The sequence below is a fragment of the Rhopalosiphum maidis genome, chromosome 3 (assembly GCF_003676215.2).
Source record: "Rhopalosiphum maidis isolate BTI-1 chromosome 3, ASM367621v3, whole genome shotgun sequence".
NCBI classification, from domain to species: Eukaryota; Metazoa; Arthropoda; class Insecta; order Hemiptera; family Aphididae; genus Rhopalosiphum; species Rhopalosiphum maidis.
In genome coordinates this window covers 72,012,105-72,039,965 of record NC_040879.1, presented here as the reverse complement: position 1 = coordinate 72,039,965, position 27,861 = coordinate 72,012,105, and the positions used below count along the sequence as shown (strand labels likewise).

General features: G+C 26.4%; 2 protein-coding genes across 2 annotated transcripts in view; both read left to right on the top strand.

Annotated features, from left to right (window-relative positions):
* The first annotated feature begins 847 nt into the window (after positions 1 to 847).
* Positions 848 to 27,861, top strand: part of LOC113558300 (semaphorin-1A-like) — a 32,005-nt gene continuing 4,991 nt past the window's right edge. Inside the window, exons 1-3 of the mRNA XM_026963769.1 lie at positions 848 to 959; positions 1,749 to 1,845; positions 21,571 to 21,616. Coding sequence (XP_026819570.1) covers positions 848 to 959; positions 1,749 to 1,845; positions 21,571 to 21,616 — 255 coding nt within the window. The remainder of the gene's footprint in view (positions 960 to 1,748; positions 1,846 to 21,570; positions 21,617 to 27,861) is intronic.
* On the top strand, positions 11,584 to 20,318 carry LOC113558603. Its single transcript, XM_026964097.1, has 2 exons — positions 11,584 to 12,024; positions 18,213 to 20,318. Exon 2 carries the CDS (start codon positions 18,291 to 18,293, stop codon positions 20,244 to 20,246), a length of 1,956 nt encoding a protein of 651 aa, XP_026819898.1. The 5' UTR covers positions 11,584 to 12,024; positions 18,213 to 18,290; the 3' UTR covers positions 20,247 to 20,318.

Genomic DNA, 27,861 nt, shown 5'->3' with positions numbered 1-27,861 from the left:
AATTTTGATTTTAAAATTAATTAATTAATTTATTAAATAAATATTATTATTATTTAAATTATGATGCGTTTATATTATATTAAAATTAAAATGATAAATCATAGTATTTTTTTTTTTTACAGATCTTGAGGTGATAAATCTTGTAATGTATTTATTGTAATGTTAATAATAAAAATATTTTATATTTTATAACCCTAACGAAACCATAATTATTGTTGCTGAGTCATCGTCAATATACAATATTATGTTATTTTATTGATTTTTCGTTTTGCTGGCATCTGTCAAAATAAATATTCTTTTGTCCTATTCGTGGTACACTCGTATTATGCCAAAATGATGTATTTAACAAATGAACATAAACAGGCGTGCTCGTATTGGCTTCTTAACATCCTCCACGATTACACAAATAGATACATTATTATTATAATAATAACATCGTTTCTATTGGTTGCCAATGGTATATTTCCGACAAGTTTTAAACACGGCGCTTCGGTTATGCAATTTCGTTACTCGATTCCAAAAATCTGTTTTCTTTGCTTATCAAAATTGAATGTGTGACTATAGGTACATTTCTTTCAATCGCCAAGTTTTAGTTTTTATTTAAATTATTTCACAGATCAAGTATGTTATACAAAATAATATAATAATATTTACTTATACCTTTTAAAAATACTAAAATATTAAACATGTCATTACCATGAAATGTTATAAATATTTTAATATTGTCAGCGCGCAGCTCTCTAAATATAAGCTAGTCTAATGTGTATAACAGTTTTAATAATTTTCAATATACTATTATAATATGATAGTTGTGACGGTTTATATTGAAAGTCAAATTGTAAAGAGAATGATAGAGGTAAAGCATCTCGATGACAATGGAATTAGTGGTATTAGTAGTATGATGATGCCCGTGTTGTTGTTATATGCAGTGGTAGTGGTGGTGATGGCGGCAACGTTACGTATATTTCAAATAAGAATATATATTATTTTCGTCTTTGCGTGCGTATTCCAATTTCAAAGCACCGATTTGTCTTGTCGTTATTCGTCGCTGGGCTGGGCCTGTGTACCAATACATGCTTCTGTGACAAAACGTAATTTCGTATTTAATTTGTATTTTTTTTTCTGTGTTCATATTATTTAAAAAACCAAACGCACGAAATCATCGTAGCTATTATTTCAAGTTACGATTTGAAAGTCGACGTAGCATATACAGTTGTCGGTAGATAACGACTGTCTGACGTTGGTATTGCTGCAGGTCATAATAACACTGTCACTATAAAAGCGATCACTGTGATAAAAATTCTGGATTAGTGTTCCATTGGTGCATGACGTGGACGAGTCAATGAGAATTCGAAAATCGCAACAATCATCTCAAACAACTGCGGTTTACTATATATTATTTACGTGCACATTTTCGCTTACTTTCCGTTCTCGTGTTAAACGATAAATAAAGCACATTCCAATATTGCATTGAATAAATGAATTTATATTAGTTATATATATATATATATATATATGTACATAGTATTGAAATTAACTCCTATAAGTTATATTTTGTAAGAGCTCTTTCGCGTAAAAAAGCCCGAGGAAATACAATTTTGAAAAATTTCTTCAATATAAATAAAATATGTCAAATAATAATAATTATTATTATTATATTTATGACCGAGACATTTCTGATATTATTATTATGTATATTTATGTATATTTCGTTAAATATCTAATGTTATTTATTTTTATTATTTCAGTGTCCGAACACAGTAGGATATTTTCTGGTAACAACACACACACGGATTACTTTAAAACTTTGCTCAGGGATGGTAACAATATTTTGATCGGAGCCAGGTAAATATTTTTGATTAAAATATATAAAATTATTGTCATATGTACTTATAATAATTTAAGTTATTCGTGGATATATATTTAACTATAACATCCAATACCTGGAGTACTTCAATTATTATTATCTTATATTGTGAATCATACATTTATCATATATAATTTTTATTTCGTACATGTTAAATGTTTAGTATTATAATGTTAAATAGTTAAGCAAAAACTGAAATATTATTTTCTTATAAGTTGTCAACAAATTATTTGTGAACTTCGCTTTGAACTAACTTAACAAATATTGATTGAGAACTTAGATATTACTGATTTTACAGTTTTATTAATAGTTACGATCATATTTTTTTGAAATAAATAGTTGTGTAGTTGAAGTTCAAAATATTTTACTTTCAAAATTCAGTCTAATTATAGTAATTTCAAAATGTAGTTATTATACTAAAATAAATAAAAGTAATATTGTAGTAAAAATAATAATGGTGTATACTATACAATTTGTGGTATTATATATTAAATTATTATTACCCCTATAGGTTATATGTATGTACATATTACTAAATATATATATAAGTACAAGAAAGCGCTTTACTTCCTTGTCACAAATATTGTAGATATTTAAATGTTATTTAGTGATAAGAATATTTACTTATTAAAAAAAAAAAAAAAAGAAAAGAAATATTGAACATTCGTGTTTAAAATGAATTCATATTTATAATAAGCAAATGTAATATGTTATATTTACGTGGAGTGTATTCATCGTTTCTTTGAGTACGTACATGTTCTCTATGTTTAAAAACCTTCGAAAAGACTCTTCATTAGAGTAAAGTAAAAAGTGAAAGCGGCCCTCTCCAATTTATTTCAACTTTCATATTTTTGCAGTGAAAACATTCATATAATATTTCGTTGTGAATAGTGTTTTTTTGAATAAGATGCATATTTATTTTCACTACTGATTATTTTATATTTATAAATAATGAAATAAAATAAATGTTCAGTTTTAGAAATAAATTCCAAGCTTTTGTAATAGCATTGAGATGTTAATTGAATCATTAACAGGGGATCATAATTATCGTGTAATGACTGTTGAAATTAATTAACAGCTCCGAATATATTTTTAAATTGTGATACATAATCAAGCAAACATGAATAATTACAAAAATAAATATTTGTTTTAGTGTATCACTGTTAAGATTTAATTTTTAACTTATAAATTATTGATAGTGATATTTTTTTATCTGATGTTTAATATTATAGAATTCAGAGTTCTTAAGTAATATTAAAATCGTTCAAAATATATTAAATATTTATTCTAATTAACTTCATAATTATTTTCGAGCCAAAACGATATTAAAATATTTATTATTTATTATTCGAATGTTTTTTTTAGACTTTTTTTTTGTTTTTGCTTAATTATAATAAATAAGTTTTTTTTCTAATTTTTCCTAAAACTAAGTAACTTTGTTATTTTACTCAAAATACATTATATTTAAAACTATAGCTATATTTATTTAAATTTGCTATAGATTTTATATTTTTTTAAATTATATAATAACAAAAAAAAAATTAGAATTTATTCACTGAATATTGTTATGTTAAGTGATTATATTATTTATTGGTATGTGAATATTTATCCTAACATAAATTTTTCCAAAATTAAAGTTGGTACCAACTGTACTTAGTATACTTAGATATATTATATCAGATATGTTTTTTTATGTAATAAATGAATTAATTAATATAACTCAACAAAGTAAAAACATATTTTAAGATATTTTTATTAGTATAAATTAATTTGCATGAATATATACCCAGTTGAGTTCAGAAATTTACTTTCATTCTTCTTCGTTCGGATAAAAACATCATGAAAGAATTTAGTTTTAAATTAAAATTATATTTTTAAAATAGTTTAAAATAGTTTTCATACCCTTTTATTTATTGTATAAATAAATATATTAAACGGAAATATTTGAAATATAGTGGACAATATAGTTAGAATAACTGTAAATTAATATCGAGCGAGAATACGAAATACTAATGTACTATTTTACACTTTAAGTATTTCATATTTTCACTCTATAATAATTCACAGTTACTCCAACCACATTGTCCACTATATTTTAAAATATTTCCGCTAAATATACACTGTTTTTTATTTAAATATGATCACATACAATTTTTTTTATTTTTTTTAAAATTATCCTCTTGTTCTAAAATAGTTTTTAATGAATTAATTCATTTTAATCATGGTTTTAACCATGCAGCATTTCACTTTATTCATAATTTTTAATTAAAGTTTAGTTATATTTTATATGCTAAATATTTTTAAACCTAAAATATTACTAAGCTTTTTTCAATATTTTCTAGTATGAAATCGCAAACAAAGTTTACACTTTATTATTTCTTTAATTAGGATGAAATATGACTATTTTTTATTGGAAAATTGATATTGGCAATCAAATATGTCGATAAAAAGTTTCTTATATTGTTTTATTTCTATGTTAAGCATGATGTATTTTATATTTGTCCAAATGTTAATTTTTATAATACCTTTTCGGTTTACACAATTGAAATTTATTTTGGTAATTTTAGTTTACATTAGAGGCAAGCAGTTTTATATGATTTTTGAATTTTGTTATTGGTAATTTAGTGGTAAAAAGTATTTACTAGAATGATTGTTGTGAATACGTTTGTACGATCAGAATTATTCATGAAATCTCAGTGTTCACACCTAAAAAACTTTTTCCCCCTAATGGCTATACACCTCTTTCCAAAACCCCGTGAATAACGTTTTGGAATTCACAGCATACCCAAATAATCCAAGCAAATAATCGCCGTCACTATATCTGCGTTAAATGTGACAACGTGTTTTGGTCGATTCCCGATCTCGGCTTATATAATATGTTTCATATTATTATTATTATTGCACACTTTCGTCGTCAATGTGGGATCATCGAAATCCCATGCAATCTACAGAATTGGCCGTTCGTATATGATACATGTCCGAAATTTCGGAATCCTGAACACGTACTCGCCGCGGGCAACGAGCACAGTGGAGATCAGTTTCTTCAGTAATTGCCATTCCCTTCTCATACCCTTATCGTATAACTCTCAATATCTGTGGCGACCATTAACTGTCCGTAGAATGCCCCGTGGACGGCGTTGCTAATTGCCTATCCATACGGGCACGTCACAACCGAAAAGGGGGCTTTTAATGCATTTTGAAAAGTCTAGATCAAAAGATTAAGTATAACATTTCGCACAAAAGAAGTCTCAACTGCCGAAAATATAATTTCAGGAATAGAAGAAAGAAAATTTAAAGATATAGTTATAAAATAAAAAAAATGAGTTATATTTTTGTTAGGTATCTCAGAAGTCGTATTTATTTTTAATTTAAGATTAACTTACAAACGTGTACACATTTCATCAGCATTAATGAACAATGACGAAACTGTTAATATATTCAAATTTAGAAGGTTGTTTTCTTAATTTTCCTTTGTCCGATTTATTGGTGTTATAATATATTTATATTTAATTTTAATTTTGATTGATATTTATTTTAATGACTTTTTACAACATTTTTATGTTACTGTTTTCATTCCTTATTTTGGTTTTTGTTTTATGTACTAGTTGGATCTTATTATTCTTTTTTGTACATTGAAAATCATTTATCCTGTTGTTCAAGTTTAGCTTAAATTTTCTGTTAATTTCTTACTAAAAAACTCTTAATTTGTTTAATTTAGTATTCTCTGTTTCGTTTGGCTTGTTGATCTTTAGTATTGTTTTATCCGAAGTTATTGTATTAAGTATAGTTTAAGACGTTATTTAATTATTATACTGCGTTTATGTTTTGTAATAATAAATTATTATTTAAGTACCTACGGAGAAAGGTATAATTAAATTTAATAAACTTAAACTCTTTATCTGTATTAAATATGGATGTCTTTATTTTTTATTTATTTATTCTTATTCAGTATAGACATATAAACTTAATTAATATAATAGATAAACATAATTTCATTATAATACTCTTTCATGTTTATTATAAATCCAAACATGTTGTTATAGATTTTTAATGTCTTAAAAATATTATTAAGTATTTATTTATTTATTTATTATTTTTTTTTATAATGCATGGAATCCATATTATGGATCTATATTATAGTATATTCACTGATGTTAAATTCCGGCCTTTTATGTCCATAATATTTTTTTGATGAGTGCCTGGGTGATTTTTCGTCTAATAATCTTATTTTTTATAAATCGAATCATAGCTTTCGTCGAATGCAAGATTAAACAAGTGTTTCTTTATTTTTTTTTTTTTTTTAGGGTCCGACATATATTTTATTTTTGATAATTCATGTTATTAGATTACATTTTTTTATTGCAATTCGGTTATTGTATAATACGGTATAAAATTCCGATTGTATGTCAATCTGAATATTTTATTTTAGTTTTCTTCTCATTTTCATATAAATTATGATGTTTTATAATTAAATATTGACAATAAACTTTTAGAGTATTAATTTTAAATGGACGGGGTGGTACATTGCTGAACTTCTGCATCAGAAGTTATTTTATCTCTGAGTATTATATTATATAATATATCCATCAATCCAAATTTCTCCTTTCTGAAGTTTAAATGTTTAAAATTAAAATTAGTTATAGGGGCATAAACCATAATCTTAAAAACAATATTTTGAAAGTTTACTAGTTCTTAAAAACGACTTTCAAGTTCTTAATAATCAAGTCATCTACTCACATAATCTTAATAATTGTACAAAAGTTTAATTGGGGTGTATATTGAAATGTATTTTTTTTTTTAATTTTTTCTGTGATGGTTCCCAACATTTCTTTAAGTTATGTTAATTTAATTTTATGAATATCTAGTTGAAAGCAAATTTAATAATAATTTAATGTTAAAAACTATCCATAAAATTGTAATATGTATGGTTTTGTATTACTCATTTTGTTTACTTTAATTATACTTTCAAATAGAGTATTTAAGCATTGTTATTTCTATATATATTTGAATCTGCCAATTGTCATGCAAAATAAAAATAAAAATAGTTCCACGTGGTGCTTGGATTTTTCCAAAAATAATTATTAAATTGACTTTACTTAGAACTTACATATTATAATCTTTAAACTCAGTTTTTCTTTTTATTTAAAAAAACAAAACTAAAATTTTGATTCTCAATACTCAATATTTATATTGTTAATTGATAGCTTTAATACACAGTTTTTGAACACTTTTTCTACATGATTTATGACTTCTGGAATATCTAAAACAATGTTATAATAACAATTTACTTGACTAAACAAACGATATTATTTTTTGTTCTCCACACTAAATTGTAAAATGCATTATTTTAACCTAAGCGTTTTGTAGAATTCGAAAACATTGTTTTTTTAATAGCCACTAAATATGTATGTATGTATAATACTGTTTCGCAATAATAAATGTAAATATTATTTCTAATTAATTTGTATTACAAAAGCAAATTTATATTATATAATAGTCAATCTTTCCGTGCAAAATAGATCGTAAGTGATGATCAAGTAATGTAGGAGATTAATTATAAGTATAATCTAAATTACCCTGGGATTGAATAATCATACGTTTGGGTAGGTATGTCAAATATAGCAGCCAATGTTTAAAAAAATATCATTTTTTTTTTTTAAATTAAACATTATTGTTATGATTATTATTAGCTCGACATTTTATTTAATATTATTTTTTCAAAACAAATTCATTTACCTACTAAAGTATACTAAATATACTTTTTTATGATCTTTTTTTAAGTAAATTATTATTTTTTAAATATTGTATCTCAGTTGATATTATTTCATATTTATTTACTCAATGTACTTCCTAAGCTATCATTACTTAATTTAAATTAATATATTATTTTTACCTTAAAAGATCAGAATATTGATAATACATTTAAAAGAAAAAAATACAGCAGCATAACATATAAAAAATAAAACTTATCCTACTGTTTACTTCAATTTTGATTTTTAATCATTACCAAGTTACAGGAACATTATGTATATAAATTATTGTGGTGCATTATCACGCCAAATCCTAATTTTATTATATGGATATACATTCAAAATCTTTATGATTATTATTAATGTTAACTTAATATTTTTTTTAAATATAGACATGAAATGTAATTTCCTATACTTTTAACAATGCGATTATTTGTTTTAAAAACATTATTTAAGTATACATCATAAAATAGATATTACATAAAAAAAAAAATAAAATAATAAAAATGTATTAGCCATGATATTTATTCTAACAATTACATATATTATTTGTGTTTGTTTATATATGAAACTTAATAAGCATTAAATGTAGATTTAAAAAGTATTTAAAAAAAGGATTAAAATTGATATATTTCAGTTTGAAAAGAAGTGAATGGTAAAGGGGAGTTATCGTGTCTCGTTAGGCGAAAAACAAATGAACCCTAAGTCCACTACCTATATGTGTTGCTTTTTGATATTGGTAAAGGATGGAAGAATGGACGTTTGAACAAAAGCACGCCTCGTTAGAGCGACAAATGAACGGCACATAATCATTCGTCGAAAACGGAAAATGTCGTTTGTGAGGCATTTTCTCTTTTGAAAATTTCGGTCAGGTAATAACCAAAGCCACTCGAATATGAAGGAATGGATTGTAGGGTAGGCTGTTATCTCTGAAGAGTGTCAACAGTACTTCAACGACATTGAATTTTCTTACTGACGTAAATTGTCTAGTTATATTACAGGATATTTTGAACCATTCGTAATAGAACAATTCTGCTTTAAAACAAACACAGGATAATAGACGTGTGTAAATGGTTATTGTCGTTATTGATTCATACGATATTATAATAGTCATTCTACTGAACTAAGACGTGATGTGAATGTAATTTAAAAATATCTTAATAATATTGTAATGTAAAATATTGACTACAATGAGATGTTTGTACATTTTTTACTGACTAGCTGTTCAATTGATCATATATGATATGATATGATAGAAATTCATTTGATAAATTCAAATATTATGTTCTGAAAAATAATAATTTTTTTTTTTTTTTGAAATTTGTTTTATATAAATAAATAGTATTATGTTAATTTAAAATATCAATTGCATATTTATGTATTTTTGTGTATTATATAATATATATTATTATTATTTAATATTTTAATTATCAAGAATATTTATATATATATACATAAATATAAAAACACGTATTTTTGTCTACAGCTGAAACAATGATTTTAATTATCACTAAATTGATGTTAGCTCAAATTATTTGTTTTAATAATGTACAGTTTTTGTGTAAACTTTAAATATGTTGGTTTTTATTTCTTAGTCATAATCCACAAAATATGTATATATTCCTCAATATTCCTTTACTAATAATTACAATGTAAAGTTTAAAGAAATTAAAAGTATAGTCGATATTCTTTAAGAATTACTTTATGTGTATATATAAAATATACTCATTAATTTGATTTTTTTGAAACTTAATATTACGAATATTTGTTATCTGTTCATTGTTATACGATCTTACTTTTAAACCCTCATCATATCGAATAGTATTAACTATTTAAAAAATGTATTTTTTCATAATATTTTAAATATAATACAAAACAACTATGCATTTTATTATTTTATAGCTATAATTTGTATGTAAGTATTATACTTTTGAAAGACAACATCTTTTCTTTTATTTCATACGACAGTTTTTCTGATAAATTTGTTAATTAAGTAGGAATAAAGTTTTTATGATCAGTGTGGATTTGCTTAGTTGAATGATAAGGGTAACTTGAAAATGTTGATATGCTATATATACCTATAAAAAATTTAAATACTTATAACTATTAACTAATTTAGGATATTTGTTTAAAATTCAATTTTCATATATATATATATAACTTAATATTAAAATATTCTATTTCGAAATATAAGAAACTTGAAATATAGTCATTTTAAAAGTAATAACTTAAAATATATATTATTTATTTCAATGACATTAATAATTTTCGAGATTGTGCGGGTCTTATGTTAAAATAATCTGCAGTATATTTATATTGATTATTGCTTTTAAAGTTTCAGTTTGATGATAATAACGTCTAGTTGAACACACATATTGTGTAATGATTGGATAAATAATTATGTTACTGGTTTAAATCTGCTGAATATGTTATTTCAAAAACCAATGGTAATTGTAGAAGCTTCAATAATAAAATACTATAAGTCTTAAATACTGTAGGCACCTTATAAAATTATGCAATATACGCATTTATGTACAGAAAGTCCGTTCAAGGATAATCTTCATTGACATTAGACAATTTTTCTCAGTTTTTACGCTCAAATTCAATCAGTCTTTCTGTCATATCGAAGTGGGGATTTCTGCCTTTTCTTGTTACTTTATAATATTAAGAAAATTTGGCGGACTTGCGATACGAAAAAGAATACAAGCGATATTACAGGGTGGTCAGTAATGTTCACGACCGTAGCACATATTTATCTGACAGTAGAATATATAAGGATCCATCCTGTATATAGCCTAATCAATAATGTCTCCCAAAAAGTTACCGTGTCGCCCTGACCCCATGGGGTTTGGGTGACTTTTGCTCATAATTATTACCTTGTGTATAGTATATAGTACATGTATGTGTTTAAGTTGGATATATGTTTTATATATTGTTTTATTTGCTTTGGAGTTTGGTCAAAAGAAGGGGTGTTCGATTGAAAAAGTGAAAATAACAATCTTACGAGCGTTGGGAGGTCCCCAAGCGAAGAAAATCCCTTGCCACCAAACTTGTAGCCAATATTGCTTATACCCTACATCGTGCATACAACATATGCTAGACCTTTGCTGGACCGGCTTCTGATAATTGGATCTCACGGGAAAAAAGCTTCTGGTCGAATATTGTTTTTATACAGATAATATTGAGTGTACTAGACGAAACCAGCTTATTCATGCCCTCAAACCCTTTAATAATTTTACTATAATTAAATGGGTTTCCTGCAATTTCAAAATCATAATTTGTTTTTAATAAATATTAAAATATTAAGTTTAATGTACATAATATATAAATGTATAATTTTTTAACCAACATAGCGTACATTTGCTTTTAATAATATGTATCTTTTGTTATGTATATTTAATACCTTGACCTTTCAAATCACGGAAATTTATTATTAAAAAAAAACTTGATATCTTGTACTATATATACGTACATATTAGTTACAGTTTAATGAGAGTAGTTGAACTATTTAAAATTGTTTTATTTTTAGATAAAAAGTTTTGGGTAGTTTTAGACTTTATTTGTATCTAGCTTCAGTTTAACGATAATGTATGACATTTTTAGTTCTACCAAAATACTAGCATATGTTTTTACAAAATATAACTTAACCCATTATCCAGAATTTATTAGTATAATAAAATTTGTTCATTGAATTCTATTTTTATTAAATGTTTATTGTTACTATTGTTAATAAATTAATGTGAACAATATAATTTTTAAAAGTAAAAATAGGTATTTAAAAAAAAAGTAATATCATCTTTAAAATGAGATGGTACTAAATTGTTTGTTTATAATCAATTTTAATTATATAGTATTTATTTTTAAATTTAAATAAAAGTAGTTTGTGTTAATTTTATATTAATATTTTGTAATGATGTGCACTTAGCCATCATATATCTTAAATTTTTAATTGTATGATAAGTAATATTCAATAAAATACAATAATATATAATAATTATAGTAATAACATATTTATAATAATTATAATAATTGATAGCTTTAAATATAAGATAAAACTCACACATATGTACATATACACACGCACACACTCTTATATGTAAAAGAATTAGATATATAAGGGGACTAGTAGTCGCTAAGATCGGGCAGTCTTTATCATCTTATTGTGCGGATGGTCAAAAGCGAGTGTAAGAGACTACGCAGATCGTTCATACAATAAGACATAATAATAAGTTTGTAATTGATTAAAATATATATATTAAAAAGTGTTAAAAATAAGTTAAATAAAATTACAATTGTGATTCAAAGAAAAAAGGTCTAATTATTTCAAAATATAAATCGATCACCTCATATTACATCTTGAACGCGAACCACGATTTCAACAAGCAAGTCGACACAGGAAGCAGAGAGGTAATATCATTAAAATATAATTATTTAGCAAGTAATAATTTAGAAATATATAATAGTCCCCAATCAACTTACTATTATTCTTTCTCAATCATTACAAAGTGGCGCCCAACTAGTGGCTCTTACCGCGTTTAAAAATCCCCGAAATAATAATACAAATATTAAATTACAAATAAAACGAACATATTTTTTTAAACAAATGTCACAAAATAATAATAATCAGGAAAATGAAATAGAAGAACCAATTTTTATTTCACTGCCAAATGAAATAAACAAAGTTAATAAACCTCAATTAATTTTAGAATTAAATAAAAGAAATTTAAATAGTGTAGGAACAGTTGCAGAACTTAAAAATAGATTATTAAAATATTTAAACGGTGAATCTTGCCCGGACGATTTTGTGACAATAAATGAAAATTATCAAACCAAAACGAACAAAATGGAGAGTAAAAAACTTTATTTCAAACCTGACATATTTTCCGATTCTTCATCTGATAGTATAGATGCATTTTTAAAAAAATATCAAAGAGCAGCTTCCATTAATGGCTGGTCCGAACAAGAAAAATTACAATTCATACCTGCATTTTTAGAGGGCCCAGCACTAACTTTTTATGAAAACATCGAAAATCAAAATTTCAATAAATGGGCTGATTTAGAAAAACAACTTCGAAATGAATTCGAACACATTGCTCATAAAGATATGCTTCGATTATTACTCAAAAAAAGAAAGCAATTAGATGATGAACTACCTATGACATTCATTAATGAAATCGAATCACTTTGTAGACGTATAGATTCTGAAATGGCTCAACAAGAAATAACTAGACATATAATGAACGGTCTTAAACCAAATATTACTAGATACATTGGAATATTAGATAATTCAACACTAAAATTATTAAAAGACAATATAAGAAAATATGAAATGGTAGAATTTATGGTAACGGGCGAAATAAATCAATCTCCTTCCGAAATAAAAACTGATATAATCACTCATAAACTAAATCAAATCTCAAACGAAATAAATGAAAAAATAAATCTGCTTAATGAAAACAACAATAAATTTAAAACCGACATAGAAAATATTATAAACCCTCAAGTTCAAAATAACAATTCTAATATGTACAATAATTTTAAAAATAATCGCCAATCTTTTTCAAACAATAAAATAAATACAAAAAAATGTGAAATATGCTCTAAAAACAATCATATCACAGAATTTTGCTATTTTAAAAACAAAAATACATCAAAAAATAACAACAAAATACAATGTACAATTTGTAATAGAAATAATCATTTCACAGAAAATTGTCGATTAAAAAAAAACCCGATTAATTGTCAATTATGTGATATGATAGGACATTCAGCAATAACTTGTAGAAAATTTTCAATTCAAAAAAACTAATAAATAGGTCAAACAGTTTTTCTGACACTCGCTGTTACCCTTCATTGTCAGTTAAAAAACCAGCAACTACTTACAAAATTAATCATATTTCTGAACCTTTATTTATTCGTGCTAAACTTAATAATATTGATGTACCAATAACTATTGATACAGGAGCCAATATTTGTTGTATTAGACACACGCTTGTTCCCCCTGAAAATAAAATAATTAAAGAAAACATAATTCTATCAGGCCCAAATAACAACCATTTAACTGTATATGGATCTACAGTGATTAAACTAAAAATCGATTCTCAGGATTTTGAAACATCGGTATTTATTGTCAAAAATTTAACATGCCATATAATAATAGGAAATAATTTTCTACACAAAAATAAGGCTATTATAAATTTTCATAATAATACTTTATTATTAAATGATTCAATTACAATACAAACTTACACTAATCTATCTAATACAAATATTAATAATATTAAAGAGGAAATTGCTGATATATTTCTTGTAGATTCTGACTACTCGATTGCCCATTGCATATCTGCAGATTTAAAAATGTCTAAAGGAATAGCTTCTCGCATAAAAACAAAATTTGGAAACACAACGCCTCAACTTGAAAAGCTAAACCCACAAATAGGCGACGCAATTCCAATAAAAATCGGAAATAAAATAATTTATCACCTAGTAACAAAGCAAAAATATTTTCATAAACCTAAGTATAATAACATAAAGCTTACTATACAAAACTTAAAAAAATCAATGCAAAAATTACACGATTTCAAAATTGCTATCCCTACAATTGCCTCAGGTATAGACAAATGTAATTGGACAATTATCAAACAAACAATTTTTACAGAATTTCTTAACACAAATATCAATCTTCTCATTTGTCATAAAGATAAAACACACATAACGAATAATTGGAAAACTCAAGAACATCAAAATGTCATAAATTTAATACATAAGAATTACTATTTTTATAAAACATTAAAACAATTAAATAATATTAACGATAATTCCAATAATAAAATTAAATCACCCATCAATAACCTTAAAAATACTAAAAGTAATGATAAAAATATGAGTAACATAAGTGAATTAAAAAAAATAGATTATGATTATAATATAGACATTAATAATACAAAAGATAATAATAAAATAAAATCAGTATTTGTAAATTATAAACCAGGAGAAAATGTCGCGGGAGATGGAAACTGTGGCATTTATGCTGTATGCAATGCTTTAAACGACAACAAATTAAATAAAATTACTTCCATAGCAGATATCTTACAATTATTGAATGTTACACAGCTGCCTAATTATTGGATGTCTGATGACGAACTAGCCGCAATCTCTGATTATTATAATCACGATACTTATATTTACAATGACACTAATAAAACGGCAATTATCTATCAAAATAAGAATTATAATAATAGGTCCATAATCGTTTTATATAGTGTTGATAAAAACACGCATTGGATTCCGGGAACAAGAGCAGATAAAATGTCAAATAAAATACCATCTAATTACATTATCATTAATGATATACCGCCTTTAGAACATTTAATAAATAGCATAAAAAAAAAAACATATTGATAATACAATTCCAAACGAGTCTATAGATATAAAAAAACCTCTTAATAATAATGATAACATTGAACCAGTAATTACTAATACAAAAATATCAAACACAATTTCGAATAATTCCGATGACAAAGAAATACTTATGGATAGTGAAGGAACTATAATAAATATATCTCAACATCTCGATAAATATCAACATAAAAAAGTAGTTGAGTTATTAAAAAAATTCATTCATCTCTTTACAACAGACACTTCACACATAAAATGTGCTAACGTAGATCCTTGCGAAATAAAATTGAAACCAAATTATACGGACCCTAAATTTAATGCGCCACACAGAGTATCTCCACAACAACGAGAAGAATTAAAAATACAATTAGACAAATTACTCGATGCAAATATTATTCGCCCAATAATATCAAAATTTGCAGCTCCAGCCTTTTTAGTAAAAAAAAAAGAAAAAGGATCTTATAGACTTGTAGTTTCATATAAAGAATTGAATGATAGAATCGAAACAGATCAATATCCTTTACCTAGAACTACAGATTTATTAAGATCTCTAGAAGGATCAAAATATTTTTCATCTCTTGACCTTAATAGTGGTTTTTTTCAATTACCTGTAAAAGAAGAAGACCAATATAAACTTGCATTTACATCTTGTCATGGACTATTCACGTTTACTAGAATCCCACAAGGCCTAAAAATTAGCTCAAGTATCTTTCAGAGAAAACTGAATGAAGCTTTTTCAGAATTATTATATAAATCTCTCATAATATACATTGATGACTTAGCATCTTATGGCAAAGACTTTGAACAAGCCTTAAAAAATTTAAATAATGCTTTATTAATAATGGATAAATTAAATTTTTCTCTTAAAACAAGTAAATGTTTCTTTTTTAATAACAAAATTGAATTACTTGGCCATATAATAACTCGTGAAGGTATTAAACCGATGGATAAAAATACAAAAGCAATAACTGAGTTCAAACAACCAACAACTCAAAAAGAAGTTAGGTCATTTATAGGAATGTGCTCATATTACAGAAAACACGTAAAAGATTTTGCAAAAATAGCACACCCCCTCACTGAACTTATAAAAGGAGATAATAAAAAAATAGACTGGAAAGTAGAACATGAAGAATCTTTTAAAAAATTAAAAAATTATTTAATCTCTGAACCACTTTTAAAACACTTTGATGACGATAAACATGTTTTTCTAACAACAGATGCTTCAATAACAGGATTAGGAGCCTATATTGAACAACCCGATGATAATAATATATTACATCCAATAGGCTATGCATCGCGTAAGTTATTGGCTAATGAAAAAACATATTCTTCAACCACCCTAGAACTTTTAGGCTTATGTTTTGGAATAATTTACTTCCGAGAATATTTATGGGGAAGACATTTTACTGTTTTCTGCGACAATATAAGCCTTCAATATTATAGAAATTTAAAAATCCCTTCCGCTCGAATAGCCAGACTAACGCTCAAATTATTAGATTTTGATTTTGATATAGTTTACAAAAAAGGTAAAGAAAATGTAATTGCAGATGCTTTATCTAGGAATGCAATTAATAAAATTGATATAGTTCAAGATGAACATACAGAAATAAATCTAGATTCAGATAATATAAAAAATGAACAAGCTAAAGACAAATTCTGCTCTGATATAATTAAAGCAATAATTGAACCAAATAATAAAAATATTCCTAAAAATATTAAAAGAAAAACGCGAAGATTTACACTATTAAATGCAATCTTATACTACAAACAATTTACCCCTCCTAAAAATTTCGTACCAATTTTAGTAATTCCAAAATCTTTAATTAATAATATATTAAAATCATATCACGAATCACCTACGGGAGGTCATACCGGTATAACAAGAACAATTCATAAAATACAAAATAAATATTATTGGGAAAATTTGGTTAAAGACACCACTAATTTTATAAAAACGTGCCATAAGTGCCAAATAAATAAAAAATCAGAAGGCAAACCAATAGGTCAATTACAACCTATACAATTATCAAATAGACCATTAGACAGAGTAACATTTGATTATTTAGGTCCTTTAACCACTAGTAATAAAAAAAAATACATATTAGTGGCCGCATGTAATAATACTAAGTTCATATTTACCAAAGCTGTCGCTTCAGCTTCTGCCGAATCGACAGTTAAATTTATGATTCAAATAATATCCCATTGGGGATGTTTTAAAATATTTTCTTCCGATAGAGGTACTCATTTCAAAAATAAACTCGTGGAAGATATATGTAACAATTTAGGTATAAAACAAGTTTTATCTACAAGTTACTCCCCCCAATCACAGGGGCTGGTCGAAAAAATTAATGGTGTGCTTTCTACTTCACTGAAAAATTACATAGAAAATAATAATCAATCTAGATGGTCATACTATTTACCATACGTAACACTAAGTTATAACGCTACCCCACAAACTAGTACAAAATATAGTCCTTTTTATTTAATGCATGGTTTCGAACCATACTTTCCAATTGACAATAAATTAATTCCAGATAATCTACCATACGATATAAAAAAGTCATTAATTGAATTAAATGAAATACGTAATAAAATCCCCAGTATAGTTTCAATAGCTCAACAAAACCAAAAAAAATATCACGACAAATCACATCAAATAATAAGCTTTAATCCGGGAAATTTAGTTCTTATTAAATTTCCATTTTCAGAAGTAGGGAAATCTCCAAAATTAGGTCCAAAATATAGAGGTCCTTTTAAAATCTTAGAAAAAATCAATGACCTAAATTATAAAGTCGAACTTATTTTAGATAATAAAGTAACTGAAGATATAATCCACGTTAGGCGTCTTAAACCATATCACTCAAGAGAAAACATTAATAATTAATTATCACGAATAAATAATAATAAATTAAATATCAGATATTATTTAACAAAAAAAAATAAACTAATCTTTTTAAATAAATATATAACAAATAAATTATAAATAATAAGATCATACAATTATACAGAACAATTTAATAATCATATTATAATTAAATAAAAACATGATTTGAATAATAAAAAAAAAAAAAGAAGAAAACGCAGAAATAATAAATAATTATTACACAAAAAGAAAAGGGGTTAATAATAAAATAAATAATAATAATATTAGTTTTAACTTTAAAACTATTTACATTATATTATGTTTGTTTTAGCAGCCATTGTATTTTATATTATACATTTATAAGATTGTAAGACAAGCATACTATAGCTAGTTAACTTTCAACATATTCATAATGAACTTCACACCTCTCCTCATCGTCTTACAATTACACATGGTACATGGATTTATTGCATATGACTGTAATGGACCCAAGCTCAACATAACAGCATTTAATAGCTTGTCTGTGGAGCCATGTGAACCACCATCAGAAATCCACACCCAATCAATTCAACGAATTCAACTTCTACAAAAAACAGATACCTACCAAATACCTTATAAAACATGCTCAATAATAATAAACTATTTTATAAGTAGGTGTTCAATTCTAGAAGATGCCCAAATGGTAGAAAATGGTTTTTTTACAGAAATAACTGAATTAGGCAGTGCCCGGTGCTCTGAATTACACCAGAGACTAACATACCATCTACCAAACGGAGGAATAATTACAGGTTTAAAAGTTAACGAGACTATATTATCATCCGTTACAGTAGCCGGTTTTGTAGATAGACATGGTAACTGCAAAGGCTCTACATTTTCATCTGAGAAAGGCACATGGCAAGAGGTTATAGTTCAAGCTAATTATAAAATCACTCTTACCGAAGGATTAGCCATAGTAAACCACAAACAAAATACGTTAACTCTCCCAACTGGTTCAACCTTAAAATTATCCGACCAATACGGTTTGGATATTTATAAAGGAGAGGTAGTGTGGAACGCAAATACTTATGATTGTGAAACTCATGAGTTCATTATTTTATATGACGGACCTGTTTCATTAATAACTTCGAACAATGACAAAACCACTCGAACATACCTAGTGGAATCGGACCAAATCGTTTTTGCGTTACAACACATAAGATCAACATATATATGTAATATACCAGCTATACAAACTGATCATTCTCAATTAACCATAATTACAGATCCATTATTTTTTAATTATTTTAAAAACAAAGACATACATCCACAAAACATAGATTTAGTGGCTTATATAAATACTAAATTGGTATACATTGACAACCGTTTCAAAGCATCGATAACAACTTTATACACAGATCTAATACAAAAACAATGCGAATTAGAACGTAAAGTGCTGTTACACAAACTATCATTAGCCACATACAGTTTATCCGAATTCGCATACCATATGGGCGAAGGACCCGGTTATACGGCATTAAAGGCTGGGGAAATCATTTATCTACTAAAATGTAAACCAGTAGAAGTGGAAATATCATCAAAAAAAAATGCAATATGTTATGATGAATTACCAGTTATTTACAATAATAAATCATACTTCATGGCTCCTAAAACAAGAACCCTACAAAAATTTGGCACAGAATTAGATTGTAATCACTTTTTACCACCTGCATTTTTACTTGATGGAGAATGGTATACTACATCGCAAAATATTAGAGAAATAAAAAAACCACAGACTCTTAAGCCTTCCACGAAATGGACATGGACATACAAAAGTATGGAAAATCTAATGACAGCAGGAATTTATAATTATGACACTATGAAAAATTTTCAACAATATTTAATACTACCTCAAGAAATAGAAGCATCGCAAAAAAATTTAGCAAGACAAACCATGGGTTTCACAATAATGGATCACAGGATAAATCTAAACACGTTAATTGACGAAAACACCATTAGTAATATGGTTGACAATAAACTAAGAAAAATGTGGGGGTGGTTTACCATTTTTGGTGAATTTATTTCCGGATTATTAGGAATATTCTTTATATGGAAAATAATTCTAACCTGCATTAACACAGGACTTAACATTTCTCTTTTATACCAAACTTTTGGATTAAGCATAAAATTAGTAGCAGGAGTATTTACAAGCATTACTCATTTCATTATGCACAACGCAAATCAAAATCAACAACAACAACAGAAAAAGCAACAAAATCAACCACTACTGACTTTAAATCGAAATCCCAACTCACGAGACAAAGTCAATAAATCAATCACAAACTCAAAGCAAAAAAGTTTATACCCAAATATCAGAAAATTATCTATATGAATACATATTAAAATATTTCAAAATCCAATTTAACAGTCATATGCAATATAATTTCAAAAAAAAAAAAAAAAATATAGTCAACATTGAACATAATTACCAGGTCATAATATAAAAAAAATGTAATTATTTCCTAGTTATATTGTATATTCATTATTATTTTGAAAACATGTATGCATTGTCATTTGTAATATTAATATAGTACCATTTTATCTTGTATATATATATATATATAATTACAATAACTACAATTATAATTTTCATTATTATCATAATTTCATATTAACTCATATAATATTAATATAAGTTATATTAATGTTCTAAATGTAATAAAAAAAAAAAAAAAAAAAAAAAAAATTACAGTATATAATTTGTAATCTTCCTGTATAAATTTTTTCTACTAATTTAGTTTTATATGATATGCTTACATTCTTATGCGAGGACGCATCAAAAAAAAGGCTAGGGTGGATGTAATGATGTGCACTTAGCCATCATATATCTTAAATTTTTAATTGTATGATAAGTAATATTCAATAAAATACAATAATATATAATAATTATAGTAATAACATATTTATAATAATTATAATAATTGATAGCTTTAAATATAAGATAAAACTCACACATATGTACATATACACACGCACACACTCTTATATGTAAAAGAATTAGATATATAAGGGGACTAGTAGTCGCTAAGATCGGGCAGTCTTTATCATCTTATTGTGCGGATGGTCAAAAGCGAGTGTAAGAGACTACGCAGATCGTTCATACAATAAGACATAATAATAAGTTTGTAATTGATTAAAATATATATATTAAAAAGTGTTAAAAATAAGTTAAATAAAATTACAATTGTGATTCAAAGAAAAAAGGTCTAATTATTTCAAAATATAAATCGATCACCTCATATTACATCTTGAACGCGAACCACGATTTCAACAAGCAAGTCGACACAGGAAGCAGAGAGGTAATATCATTAAAATATAATTATTTAGCAAGTAATAATTTAGAAATATATAATAGTCCCCAATCAACTTACTATTATTCTTTCTCAATCATTACAATTTCAAAAAGATAATAATGAATTATTTATAGGTAGGAGTATTATTTTTTAATATAAATTGTAGTTTGGCAAAGGTAGATCGTGCGAAGAGTTTTTATATATTATAAGAGTTATAAAACTTTTCAAAGTAATCACTGTAATATATTATGAAATAATTAGTTATGAAAAATATATACTAATTTTAAATTAATTTCGAAATAATTGGTATATTTTCCATATGTTGTATGTTTATTGTAATCATTTTATTTTTTTTTTCAACAGGAATGCGGTATATAACATAAGCTTGGCTGATCTGTCCGAAAATCAAGTGAGTTTTTTTTATTACCATAATATATTTGAAAAAAAAATATAAGATACTTTTATTAAGCTTTTCAAGATTGTATTTCATCTTCTGATAATAATTAAATATTAAAAATTTAATACCGATTGTGTTTGCAAATGTATATATTGCGTGAACATTATAAAACGAGACGTTTGCGTGTCGTTTTTACGATGTTGATGAATCGTATCATTAAACTAATTTTTATACAATTTCTATATCATATAAAAATATCAACAATAATAATCATTATTTCAAAATTAGGACAGCATTAAATATAATAATAAAAAAACCTATAGATTATAATATTGACACCATACGCGAAGATGAGGTATAAAATATTGTTATTAAAATTAAATGACCAGTTCTTTGATCTTTCAATGTATTGCACAGACATAAGCGAAACAAAAAAAAGGTTTTTGTGATGCTAGATTATACTGTTATATTATAGGTAGGTTATATAACTACATACAATCATAAATAATTTACGATCTGAACAAATTAATATAAAAGCATACTATCATATCTGTGAAGGATAATTTAAAATTTCAATATTTTCAATTAGTTTTATATTAGTTAAGTAAGGACCATATTTTATTTCAAGTCTTTTTATTAATTTTCAGATATGCGTTTAAAAAATTGTGAATAAGTTGAATTATTGTTATAATATATATTATTTTAGTATTTAATATAATTTATTCATTACCATACTTATATGACTTTCGAATTTGTGTAAGTATTCAGTATTTATTAGAACATTTAATTATAAGATACAATGCTTTATTCATGATTTTATTAAGTCCCATTAATATGCTTACTTAAGTTAATTGTTTGGAACATGGGAATAAGAAATAAAAATGAAAAAAAAATACTATTCAAATATTTAGTAATGGCAGATACAAAAGAATACAAAAGAAACGAGTTGTAGTATTAGCTGTTGAAAAAATGAGAATAATAAAATATGGGTAACAAATAAGTAGTTGCATACGGATTTTTGTGCGTTCGGAAATACTCAACTGGCAACATCGTCTTGAGACGCTAACAACTAGGAGAAGGGGGCGTAATATCGATCGCGACGGACTGAAAACATTGTACAGAGCGATTCAAATAACCTAGTGAATCCGGTCTATGTATATACTGCATAAAATATGTTTAAAATACTTTTTAAGTTATTCAATTGACCTCGTGGTTTATATTCATTAGATACCAATATTTTGTAGTTAAAGCTGTTTGGTGTATACCGATTACAAGATCGTCAGCTGAACGTAGGCCATTAATAATTGATAATTTTATACATATTTTTAAATATTAGGTATACATACTGGTTTGGTCTCGTGAAATTATAAAGTTTTTTTTTTTTTTTTTATTATTTTATAACTTTGTCGAATTACTGAAATGCACATGGTTTACATTTTACTCATTTTTTTTTTTTTTTTTTATTAATGTTAATAAAAGTATTGTTGTATATATAAAACTATAAAGTTACCTTTGTGTTATGAACCTTTTTGTTTTGTAAAATACCGCGGTATACGTCGGTGGTGGAATTTAATCGTGCGCGTAAAGAGACTGCGCACGCATAAAAACAGTAATAATCATAATAGTCATAACAATAACGGTAATAACACGTTCGCGTACACGCAAAAGACAATTGGTATTAATTCGAGAGAATAATATCATAATAATAATTAATATTATCATAGTAAAGCATTGTATGCTTACACATTTACACACACACACACACGCACATATATATATATATATGTATGTATGAATAGTAGACCTTTGGTCAGGATCTGGAATTAACGAGCTTACGACGAAATTTTTGTTATTGTTATTTATATATATATATTCTGCTGGAGAGGTGGAGTGACATAGAGGAAAATCGGTCACGCGGAAATGTTGGCGGTGGTCGATTATTGGGCAGCAAACGATCTCCGACAATGTCGTTCACTGTTTTTGTCGTCCGATTTTATACAGACCGTCGACGGCCATTTTGTTTTTACGCCGACCTTTTATCAGTGCGGTCCAGCTCTTTAAACCGTTAGCATAGTGTATGCAGTTCCATCGTCGTCCCGGATATTACAAACGATCTCTTTCACTGTGCCAACAATAACAACCGCCACGGTGTCTTGTTCTTATAACTCCGGGTTTTATTGTGCCCAATGCAGTCGATTCGCTCTCGTATCGTCGTGTGATGTAATAATACTAAAAAAAAACGGCAATGATAACTCGACGTTTGGGCAAACTCTAGCGGAATCGATCGTTTCGCATTATTGTCTGTCCCTACGAAAGGCGCCGCTAATGGAAGTTTTCGAAATCGTTTTGTTGTTATACATATTAGGTATAGTCTCACGTTTTGAATATACGCTCGCAATTTGAGACATTATATTTGTGTTTTTATGAACATGTAGGTATGTCAAGAAAATTACCGTCAAAAACTTTTGAGCTTAAGAAGAGAAAGTTTTATCAATCATGGACGGATTTCCTCTCGTGTTTTCATTACGGTATAATATTATTTAACTTTTTTCTCAAGATTTGGGTACAGTTTTTGATTGAAATACAACGTTCGACTTTATAACATGTCATGATAGTAGTTATAAATGTATGAAAACAAATTATAAAACGAAACTTATAACTTAAGTGAAACCATCACCTACATGTCACATTGAATAATCGTTCATTACTATATACGTAGCAAATTATAGTAGTAAAAGGATGTTACTGAGATCTTAAAATCAAATATACTCTTCAACGTTAACATTTCCTTATCAATTTAATGGCGTGTAGCGTAATAGGATAATATATTAAAATGCATACTGTTTACTTAGAGCTTGATTTATATAGTTTGATGTTAGGGGTGCCCAAACAAATACAGGACTTTTCCTGATTTATGCATTGACCATTTATGCATTAATATTTATTATGTATAATGTGTATTGGGTATAAAGTATGTATATTTTATTAAACAAGGTAATTCATCAAGAATGCCTACTTCAATTTTTCATTTAATTATAATCTTATTCATATTATTGATTTTTCGAATTTTTAAATATACTTCAAGACTTTATTTAAAAATCGTTGATATTGTTTATACTACTTAATGATTATCTTGCTAAGGTTTACAATTGTTATTTTAATATAAGAATCTTTCCCCTATTCCATTGTAAAGTATTTGGTAAATAATTTTTCTGAAAATGTTAATTTATAAAGATAAAATTAGAATGAGTAGATTTGATTTATTGGACTTTGTACACTAAGCAAAATAGGAGAAATGAAGGCTATTGCAATTTGAAACTTCTATTGATTTATTTCATAAAATTGGTCCAACTATAATAAATTAATAAATAATAGATTTTATTTATTTTATTTTTTTATAAAACCAACATTAAGGATTACGATTTTTAGTATTAAATTTTAATAACTGGCTGAGAAACTACTTGATCGTATTTTGAGTTAAATAAACCTACTATTGAGTATTTAAAAAAAATGTAGTCACAAAATAATTAAAAGTAAAAAAAAATAGGTCTTATTTAAAAAAAAATATATCATTACAGTACACTGCTTAAGTAATATAAAAACAATTTCAAGAAATTTTTTTACTATAATTTAATATTTAAGTATATATAAGTGTTTTATTTAAATCAAAATTTAAATATAAAAGTGGCGGTGAGCATAAATGATGAGTTATTTTATCACTTTGTATGGTTAACACGCAGTACTTATATATTAATTCTAAGTAAAGAAATTATACACAAGTAGTTTAATATTTTAAAGAATATAATAAAACAAAAATTGCAGTTCCATTTTTTTTTTTTTTTTTTTTTTTTTAATATGGTCTACGTTTTATTTGTCACGATTTTTAATCGTTTTTCTGAACCATTTAATAATAAAAATAAGAACTTAATAATTTTGTTTCGGGGGGGGGGATAGAGGGGTATCATTCGCATTAGCTGTAACCTTGTTAAAACCATGCATAACAATATTATACGTCTATTATTGTTCAGTGCATTTGTTTATTCATTTATATACGGTTCATGGGCATAGATGGTAGTTATATTAGTTATATTGGTACTATATATATATATATATAATAGATGATGGAAATAAGAAAAAATGCCAGGACTAAAAAAAAAGTATTAAGTCTTAATATCTATAACACGATATCTCACGTAGTTTCTGCTTAGAATAAAAAATAAAATTGTATTATGTTTAAATAAATTCCACGTTTATTCCACTCCGATTAAGTTATATTCCTAATATGACGATCTGTTTAAAATAATTATCTTTTATTATACATTAAAATCCAACGGTTTTTCCACGTATGTATTTTGAAAATAACAAAATGCATAACATGTATTATCTATAAATAATTCGCAGATCTAAATATATCGCAGTCAAGTTATAGCATTATTATTATTTTTTTAACTTCGAGACAACCGTAAATAACTTCAGGAATAAAATATGTGATATTTCCATAACATTTATTGTGTCATAATAGAAAACTATTTTTGGTATTTATTATATAAGGTCGTTATTGTTAAACAATTTTATTCGTGTTATGGCGATGCGTGAACGCACGTATTTTGTACGCCCGAATTATATACATAAACATGTGTAATAAATATCGTGTACGACCGTTGTACTGTAATGTCTGTACTGTATATACATACACTAGTGATGTGACCTAGTTGTAAATAATTTTTTCAATATTTTTGTTCTCTGTTTGAATTTTTTTTTTTGTTCATCGAATTCCAAAATGGCAAAATGTCATTCATTTGTCTCGTCGTTCGCATTAATTTCGTCGTCGGCAGTGTCGGCTGTGGTGGCGCTGACCGTTCACGCGCGTACCAGTTATAGTTGACGGGGGGACGGGGAGCAAATACATATAAAGCGCACGTTTCGCGCATAATTGATGGCCTTTTCGATTCCTCACCACCCCACCATCATCCGCTCACTACAAACTCGTCCAAAAACCGTTTTACCCACTAAATGGACACAGGGCGCAGTGACGACGGCGATGACGACCGGAGGGGAAGAATTGGCGGTTGTGTGTGCACATTTCACATAAATATAATGTCGCTGTAATGTACTTATGGGTGAACGCGCGTGCGCCAGTGGTGTCCGCGTGAATATTGTCAACATGGAATGCAAATGTTTGTGTTCGACCTCTTCGCCCCCAGTGCTGGATGACCAACCAGCCGGCCTGTCGAGAGTTCAAAATCGCCGTGTATATGTGTGTATATGTCATGGTGAGAGAGGGGTTACGCGTAAAATAAATCTAATAATACGCGATCACCGCCATCTCGTATGTATACGGACATTGTCGTTAAAAGTTCAAATTAATCCATTAGACCGTTTTTTTTTTGATTTTTTATTATTATTATTACTATCATCGCACCGTATTGTTTACGCGTCGTTACGGTCGCTCTGTCGGATGGCGGAAAGAGAAAAAAAATCGTTATCAATTAAATATATGTAGGTATATAATGCACAAGGTTTGTATAGGTGCGTGTAATCGATATCGTTTACGGTGTGTCGCGAAGACATTTTTTTTTCCGAACATTAACACAAACAAATAAATTAACGTGTATTAACTAACCGGTGTACATGACTCTTCATCGTTATTGCATTACTATTTACCATATAGTATTACACAGACGATTGTAATCGACCAATTATGCGTATTGACAGAGATTTAGTTAAATGTTTAGTTTTTGATAAAGCTTATACATTTAAATAGTTTTACAAACCCAGTTAAGGGGATTGGAAGCGGTGACTTTCTGTCTTTGTCTAACACACGTGGAACATAGCTATACGCCTGACAAAAATTAAGGTACTTCTAGTTGTTCGATTTAAAATATTTAAAGATGTTTTAATTGGTATATAAGTTTACTTTGCATCGGTCGAAGCACTTTTCCGATTGTTTTATTATTTAAAATAAATATTTTACATTTTATAAATTTGTCAATTTTTATTATTAAATATATTAAAAATATGCTTTGACCAATGCAAAGTAAATTTGTATACCATTTTAATCATCTTTACATATTTTAAATCGAACAACTAGAAGTATCTTAATTTTTGTCAAGCACATATGCTATTTTTCCTATGTTCCATGCGTGTAAGCCAAAAACAGAAAATCACCGCTTCCAATCTCCTTAAATCGTATTCTTCTTTCAATGTTTTAAATGGGTATGTCCTTTCCTGAACATATTTGATATATATTGTACGAT

Bases quoted from the DNA above. Each gene is read 5' to 3' on its own strand.
- LOC113558603 (XM_026964097.1), top strand. From the start codon at position 18,291: ATGAACTTCACACCTCTCCTCATCGTCTTACAATTACACATGGTACAT.